The sequence below is a fragment of the Triticum aestivum genome, chromosome 7B, assembly GCF_018294505.1.
Source record: "Triticum aestivum cultivar Chinese Spring chromosome 7B, IWGSC CS RefSeq v2.1, whole genome shotgun sequence".
In the NCBI taxonomy this organism is placed as follows: Eukaryota; Viridiplantae; Streptophyta; class Magnoliopsida; order Poales; family Poaceae; genus Triticum; species Triticum aestivum.
Window position 1 is genome coordinate 381,385,692 of NC_057813.1, and position 8,383 is coordinate 381,394,074.

Below are 8,383 nucleotides of genomic sequence, written 5' to 3' on the forward strand. Positions count from 1 at the left end.
TCGTGAAGGCAATTTTGAACGCGCTGTTGGTAAGTCGCCTGGCCACTCTTGAGCCCAAAAGGCATAGACACATAGCAGAAGGCTCCAAAGGGAGTGATGAAAGCTGTCTTCTCCTGGTCCTTAACTGCCATCTTGATATGATGATAACCAGAATAAGCATCCAAAAAACTCAAACGCTCACAGCTTGCCGTAGCATCAATAATCTGATCAATACGAGGGAGAGCAAAAGGATCAGCCGGACATGCCTTATTAAGGTCTGTATAATCCACACACATACGCCAAGTGGAGTTTTTCTTAAGTACCAGCACCGAGTTAGCCAACCACTCAGGATGAAAAACTTCAATGATGAACCCTGCCGCCAAGAGTCGGTCCACTTCTTCACCAATGGCCTTACGCCTCTCTTCATTAAAACGACAAAGAAATTGTTTAACCGGCTTAAACTTGGGATCCACATTAAGAGTGTGCTTAGTGAGTTCCCTCGGTACACCTGGCATGTCAGAAGGTTTCCATGCAAAGATGTCCCGGTTCTCACGGATGAACTCGATGAGCGCGCTTTCCTTTTTTGGATCCATATTAGCACTGATGCTGAACTGCTTGGATGAGTCGCCAGGCACAAAATTGACCAACTTAGTTTCGTCTGCCGACTTAAACTCCAACATGGGGTCATTTTCTATAGTTGGCTTCTTCAAAGGCGTCATATCTGCCAGGTCAACATTGTCTTTATAAAACTTCAACTCCTCTGTAGCACAAACCAACTCAGCATACACAACATCACCTTCTTCACAATCCAGAGCAATCTTTATATCACCATGCACCATGATGGTGCCCTTATGACCCGACATCTTAAGCTGCAAATAAACATAGCACGACCGTGCCATAAACTTGGCGTAAGCCGGCCGCCCAAACAAAGCATGGTACATACTTTTGAGCTTTACCACTTCAAAGGTCAATTTCTCGGCTCTTGAATCATGATCATCACCAAAGGCCACCTCCAATGTTATTTTACCCATTGGATACGCCGACTTACCAGGCACCACCCCATGGAAAACAGTAGAAGACGCGTTAAGATCTTTGCGAGTCAAATTCATACGATGAAAAGTCTCATAGTAAAGGATATTAACACTGCTGCCCCCATCCATGAGCACCTTCGTAAGCTTATCCTCCTACCTGTGGAGCAACCACTAGTGCCAACTGTCCTGGATTGGCAACCCGGGGCGAGTGATCCTCACGACTCCGTACAATAGGCTGCTCAGACCACCTTAAATAGCGAGGCACCGTCGGCTCAACAGAGTTCACCACTCGCTTATGGATTTTCTGATCTTGCTTGCACAGGCTTATGGTGAACACATGATACTGATTACCATTCAGCTGCTTTGGATTACTCTGATAACCAGACTGCTGCTATTGATTCCCTTGGCAAGATTGCTAATTAAAGCCACCGTGATTACCTTGGCCTTGAAAGCCAGAGCTTGAGCTGCCACCTCCAAAGCCAAGTCCGTGAGAGCCAAAACCTGAACCGTCGTGCGGGCCATGACTATTCTGAAAAAAGTTAGAGCTTCTATACTCCCTCATGATGAAGCAATCTTTCCACAGACGACTGGCCGGCTTATCCTGGGTCCCGTGCTTCGGACAAGGCTGATTCATCATGGCCTCAAGGTTGAACTTCGGCCCTCCAAACCGGTGCGCCTGTGTTTTCCCCTTACGATGCTGGTTATTATTCCGCGTGTTGGTGTTAGCCACAGAGTCTAAACCATCATCCACCTTACGTTTACCGTTACCACCTTGACCCGCCGTGCTATGTTGTCCCTTTGCATTGCCACTCTTCTTCCCCTTCCCAGTCTTCTCCTCATTAGACTCAGGGTCCTTTGTGCTATCAGAGTTGGCATACTTGACGAGAGCTGCCATGAGCTCCCCCATATTATTGCAATTATGCTTAAGACGCCCAATTTCTGCTTAAGGGGAAGAAAGCGACAATTCTTCTCTAACATCAGGACTGCTGAACTGGCATTGATACTGTCTGATGAGTGCATAACAGCTGAGATCCGGCACACCCAATTGGTTGTTGATTCACCTTCACCTTGAACGCAGGAATCCAGATCCAGAATTGACATAGGCTGCTTGCACGTGTCTTTAAAATTTTGTATAAATTACCTTTTCAGCTCCGCCCATGACCCAATGGAGTTAGCGGGCAGGCTTTTCAACCAAGTATGAGCTGGCCCATCCAACATCATGGTGAAATACTTAGCACATGCAGCATCACTAACATCCAGCATCTCCATAGCCATCTCGTAGCTCTCAATCCAAGCCTCTGGGGGCTGATCCGCCATGTAATTAGGCACCTTACGGGGCCCCTTGAAATCCTTAGGTAAGCTCTTGTTACGTAGAGCCGACACTAGACACGGCACACCAAGGTTCTAGAAGTTACTCCTGCTTCCATAGACGTCGACGGATAAACCGGAGATTGCTGCTGAGCCGCCAGCTGAGTTGCCAGATCCACCTCACGCCGCGCTGTGCCCTGGTCCACCACAGCCTGAGCATCATTACCAGCACGCGGTGGGTCAGGCCTACGAGGCTGATTGCGGTATTGTTCACTGCTTGAAACGACCGGTTCTTCAATATGCCTGCTATAACTCCGGCTTGGACTGGGTGTTGAATGGAGACGATCGTGATTATATGAATAAGCCGCCTGTTGAGCCACAACCGTCTCAAGAAGTTCTCCGGCTCTCCGTATTTCCATCGCCGCTGGCGACTCCTCCTGGACCGGGAGAGCCACCTGTCGAGTAGCCGCAGCTATCATGTTATCCAAAGGATTAGAAAAATGACCCAGGGGCGTCGGAACATGCTGGGGAGGGGCCAAGTTCAAACGTGGGGGGTCTGTAGCACGTGGCTGAACCGGTTCTCCAGCCGCCAGCGCCTCAATGGCTCGATCCACACTAGGCGGGTTACTGGTTCCTGCCCCAGGCGTGTTGAAAAGGTTTCTCGCATCGTAAACCGGGGGTAACCGACTCACATGCCTTCTGTTAAAGACATTGTTTGATGCGTCCCAGTCCAAGCTTAGACGAAAGCTCTCTACTTGTAGCCATTCTATCTCCCTCTGCAAGGCGGCTCGCTCCGTTGCCATCCGGGTGTTCTCAGTATTTAGATCCTCCTTGGCTTGGGCTATCTCGTCACGTAACTTTGCAACATCCGCATTATGATGAGTTTGGTTCGCCGGATTTACCTCGCCGTTAACAATGTTGCCAGGGCATCCAATAGATCAGATAAAACTTGGGCCAGCGGGCGCACAGGGCCTCCTGCCCCGGCTGTGCTGCCCCTGGCAAGAATGTTGCCAGGGCATCCAATAGATCAGATAAAACTTGGGCCAGCGGGCGCACAGGGCCTCCTGCCCCGGCTGTGCTGACCCGAAGATCATTGCTGCTGCAGTTGAAGAATTCTGCCCTGGTTGTGTACCGGCCATGAAGATAGTGACCCGCTTTGGCATCTCGTAGGGGTCCGAAATACTGTCACCATCGAAACAGCCCCCAAGCCTGCCATCCTGAACCTGATAGATGGAATTGGTCTCACCAGTCGAGGACTTGTCGCCTGAGTAGACAACCGTCTCACCACCAGATTCAGATCCTCCTTCCAGCTCTACTCCGTGAACGAAGCCAACAAAGACATGCTTCGAGGCGGCTTGAACCTTGGCGGTCCGCGCGCGCCGAGCCGTCTCGACGATGTCGGTGCAGATGTCTGGCTCAACTTCCGACTCACCAATCTTGCCAGTGAAGACATGGATTCTGCCAAAGGGGACCCGGTACCGGTACTCAATTGAGCCGGCCTCGTGGGCCCCAACCCTCGTCATCGATGTAGAGCTTGCCGCGACGACTCTTAGTCATCCGGCCCACAGCGTATTCCTCAAACCCTGCGAAGCTGAGAACTCGAAACCACCATGCGCTGGCCCTACGGTGGGTGCCAACTGTCGTGGAATTGTCACGACAGATGCCCTAGCATGAGGACTTAGGTGTGGAGCCATCGCTACAAGGTTAGCTTGAAGGGGTTAAAACGGGGCGAGGGACACAAAAAGTTTACCCAGGTTCGGCCCCTCGCGACGAGGTAAAGGCGTACTCCTCCTTTAGGCTGGATTGTTTGGGTTTCGATTACTAGGGAGCGAATACGCTTGACCTAGTTCTCAACTTGTTGTTTTTTGCCCTAAATCGCCGCTGGGTCACCCCTTTATATACACAGGCTGATACCCGACGGCTTACAAAGTCCCGGCCGGCTCATACACAACATGTCCGGCTCGGTGACAGAACTACACTTTCCTTAACATACAAGTTAACATATGGCGGTTTACGCCCGTGGGCCTCAAGTCTCCTACGGGTCTTGGGCCTTCAGTAAGCTTGCTTCGTGAACCGCCATCTTCAACATCTTCATGGGACTTCTTGTTATGAACCGCCAGTGGTGTGACCCGGCCCCTCCTGGGCGGGTCATACCCAATAGTTATATCCCCAATACACTTGGAGGTGGGAGACATGGTATATGTCAAGATAAGGCCCTACAGACACACAAGCTTGAGCATCCACAAACACCTAAAGTTACACTCCAAGTATTATGGGCCCTTCAGAGTATTGGAGAAAGTAGGGGCAGTTGCATACAAACTACTGCTACCAGCAGACTGCCAACTCCACCCAACATTCCATGCCAGTCAGCTGAAGAAGCACATAGGCCCTGAGGCCATACCAAATCCTGAGCTCCCACTGTTGGATGCACAAGGCACTATCTTAATCCAACCTGAAGCTGTCCCGGAGTGGAAATTGATACCAAGAGTTTAGTATTCCTGTGGTATAGTGCCACATCAAATGGCTCAATCTACCAGTGGAGAATGCCACTTGGGAAGATGCAGCTTTTATCCAGATTTTTTCCCCAGTTTCTGGCCTTGAGGGCAAGTCTGTTCTCTATCCGGGGGAATTGTCAGGACTGTAGCAGTCAAGACAATAGCGAGATTAGCCAAAGTACTGTTTCAGTTCTCCGAGCAAGGGTGGACCGTCGATCTGCAATCCAACGACAACTGGCTCAGACACCGCAGATCTCCAGATGGACGGCTGAGATACATGCGCCCTTTTTTACTTTTGAATTGTGACATAGTCACTGTAACTCGTCAACCTGTCGCTGTCTACCTTTCCTTGCTGAACTTATTTTTAACCCCTCCTCCGGCTTGTGGAGAGGGACATTCTGGATGTAATCAGACTTTTCCCTAAAGCCGCCGTGTTCCGGCCAGCCAAACCCTAACTAGTTCCTCTAGATCTGAAATGAAATCCTCTAGAATTCGGCCTTGAAAACCACTTGTTATTCATCTTTCTCTGAAGATCACCGTCAGTAATAGCTAGGACCTGTCATCGGGCGGCCGTCCCTCCCCTCCCATCAGGGCCGGCCCTGGTTCCTCGTCAACCTCCCTAGCCTCCTATTGGCGGCGCTCCTCCTCGTGACATGCCTCCTCGTCACGCCTACGCCGCTCCTCATTGCCACACCAATCCTCTTGACGCCTATTGTCCCGCTCCTCTCATCTCGTATCCTCCTCTCTCCTGAACCTATATCTATCATATGATGGTATTCTAGATGTAATTATCTTGCATTCATGATGCGTAAATTATTTGTATCTATGGCGGATGTTTGGTATTTACGACGATGAGGTTTTTGAAATTACTCAACATTGTCGAAAAATAGCTCTTTGTAGCTGATAGTAGGTTTTTAGAGTTTTGATATGTTGACCCAACTTTAGAAACGTAGTGTAGAACTGTAGATCCATACGTCTTGCAAAATTATGAAAAATATCATGCATGTAGAGGACAAATAGAAATTCACTCTTAAATTACTGAAAAGTAATAATATGAGCATTTGCATCCTCTGGGGAAATCATAAAATGACTTGTTTGTGATTTCCTCATGGGTCATAAATTATCATAATTTCTTACGAACATTTATAAATACATGGATTAATTTTCTTGTGTAATTTCTAAAACTCACAAGTATGAATTTTGGTAATTTTCGGAGAAGGGTTTATATGTGCATGTACACATAATCACATTTTCCCTTTGTGGGCCTTCGCCGAAAATGTTTTCCTTGGTCTCATCTCATGGTACAATTTAGACATATAAATTGCCCATAATTGGAAGATAAGAATGATTATCCTGGCGAGCACCACTAAACTAACTAATTAGTGAAGGGCACATGAATAAAAGATATAGGCACATGTACATAGCAACCAATTTAAGATGGTGTACTTGATCGACGGAAACCGATTCTGATCGCCACCCATGAACGAGACGATGCGCGGTTTGTTGCAGCGTGCGATCGGACACGATTGGTTTCGATGGTCACGCGCCCCACACCGTGATCCCCTTCATCATGCACTTGAACTCCCCAAAGTCGACGCGGCCGTCGCTGTTACGGTCGACGTTGCAAATCATCTGGCGCACGGTGGCGAGGCTGCCGCCCTCTGGGAGGCCCAGCTTCTTGAGCACCTCCTGCAGCTCGGTTGCCGAGATGAAGCCGTCGCCGTCCACGTCGAACACCTTGAACGCCTCCCTCATCTCCTCCTCGTCCCCGCCCGCGCCGGCCTCGCCATCCTCGGGCACGTCGTCCAGCGCGCCGAAGAGCGCGTCACCCAGCTCACGATGGAGGCACTCGAAGTCCTGGAACCGAAGCCCCGCCGCGCCCTCGGGGACGTATGCGCCCACGGTGGAGGCCAGGCCCTCGCGGTCGGCGACGAGCCCGAGCGAATCCAGCGCCTGCGCCAGCTCGTCGACCGTGATCTGACCGTCGCCGTTCTTGTCGAACAGGTCGAACACCCGGCGGAGGCGAACCGAGTTGAGGCTGCCATTGCGGAGACGGAACGACGCCGTGGCCGGGGCACCGCTATCGGTGGGGAACGACGGCTTCACCACCGCCGCGACGCTCTGCCTCGTATCCATTGTATGTTAGCTCCTCCTACCAATTTTTGGCGACAACTTTTTTCTTATACATGTTGGCCATCATAACCAACATGTTTGATGGGTCGAGCGCATTGGGTGGTTTTGCCATGAAAACAACACGTGGCCTAAAATATTTCTTGTCTAATTTGTCTACGGACCTGCTTACAGCAAGCAAAAGCTTGCCATTTAAATTTACTAAACTAGCACGCACCCTTTTTAGTAAAATGCCACCAACCTAATATTCTACTCCCTCCGTTCCTAAATACTACTTCCTTCGTCCCATAATATAAGAACGTTTTTAACATTAATGTAGTGTTAAAAACGTTCTTATATTTTGGGACAGAGGAAGTATAAGTTTTTCTAGAGATTTCACTACGAACTACATACAGAGCAAAAATGAGTGAATCTACACTCTAAAATGCATTTACATACATCCATATGTAATCCATAATGAAATATCTACAAAGACTTATATTTAAGAACAGAGGGAGTACTATACATTCATGCATGGTTCCCACACTTGTCCCATGCAAACAACTTTCAATCTGGGTACGGTATGCAAATGTTAGTAGTGAAGCAACTCGTGCATTTGAATTCCATTTCTGTAAATTCAAAATGCAATAACTACTAAACCAAGTGTAGGAGTTATAATATGTTTTTTTACTTTTAGGTTCCTCGCAACGAGCTCTTAAAAAAATATCTCATTTGTATACATTTTGACAATTTTTTTAAGTTAGTTTTAGTATTGAGACCAATTAAGTTTGTACTAATTGTCTAGTCTCACAACTAATGTTGCTTTTTATTTTTGTGGACATCTTTCAATTTAGAAAATAAGTCGCGACTAACATGTGAAAGAGAGAGAGAGAGAGAGAGAGAGAGAGAGAGAGAGAGAGAGAGAGAGAGAGAGAGAGAGAGAGAGAGGTGTTTCACCCACCAATTATTGAGCCATGGCATTGCAACTTTTACCAGAGGTAGAGGGTGACTAGGGAGAGCTTTTGTAAAAATTTGAGCTCAAGGAGAACTCATTTGGTGCTTCAATCACTGATCACAGAATTGTAGCAGAAGGTGTTCGGTGATGACTTGGGCTAGCTAGAGGAATCCAATGGCTTGGAAATTAACAGGAATTGGTTTGGGGTCAATTTGAGCTACTGGACAAATTTGTAGTTCATTTGGGGAAAGTTCACAATGTAAACTATTTCATCCATAGATTTCGTCAGAAGGGGTTTTGGCAAGCTTTGACCAAGTTGCAATGTTCTCCTTCTTGAACCACTTACCGTAGATGAATCACTAGGTGAAATAAGCAAGTGTACCAAATTGGAACATATTTGGTGAAACTTGACAATGCAAAGTTATTTAAACTTGGAAATGAACAGAAAGGGTTTTGAGATGCTTTGATGGAGCTATTGCTTTGCTTCACATGAAGCTTGGCAAGAT

At 48.0% G+C, this 8,383-nt stretch overlaps 1 protein-coding gene across 1 annotated transcript; it reads right to left on the reverse strand.

Annotated features, from left to right (window-relative positions):
• Positions 1–5,867: 5,867 nt before the first annotated feature.
• LOC123160979 (probable calcium-binding protein CML32) lies at positions 5,868–7,034 on the reverse strand. Its single transcript, XM_044578831.1, has one exon. It carries the CDS (start codon positions 6,947–6,949, stop codon positions 6,353–6,355), a length of 597 nt encoding a protein of 198 aa, XP_044434766.1. The 5' UTR covers positions 6,950–7,034; the 3' UTR covers positions 5,868–6,352.
• Positions 7,035–8,383: the final 1,349 nt, after the last annotated feature.

Coding starts and splice junctions, on each gene's coding strand:
- LOC123160979 (XM_044578831.1), bottom strand. CDS start 6,949: ATGGATACGAGGCAGAGCGTCGCGGCGGTGGTGAAGCCGTCGTTCCCC.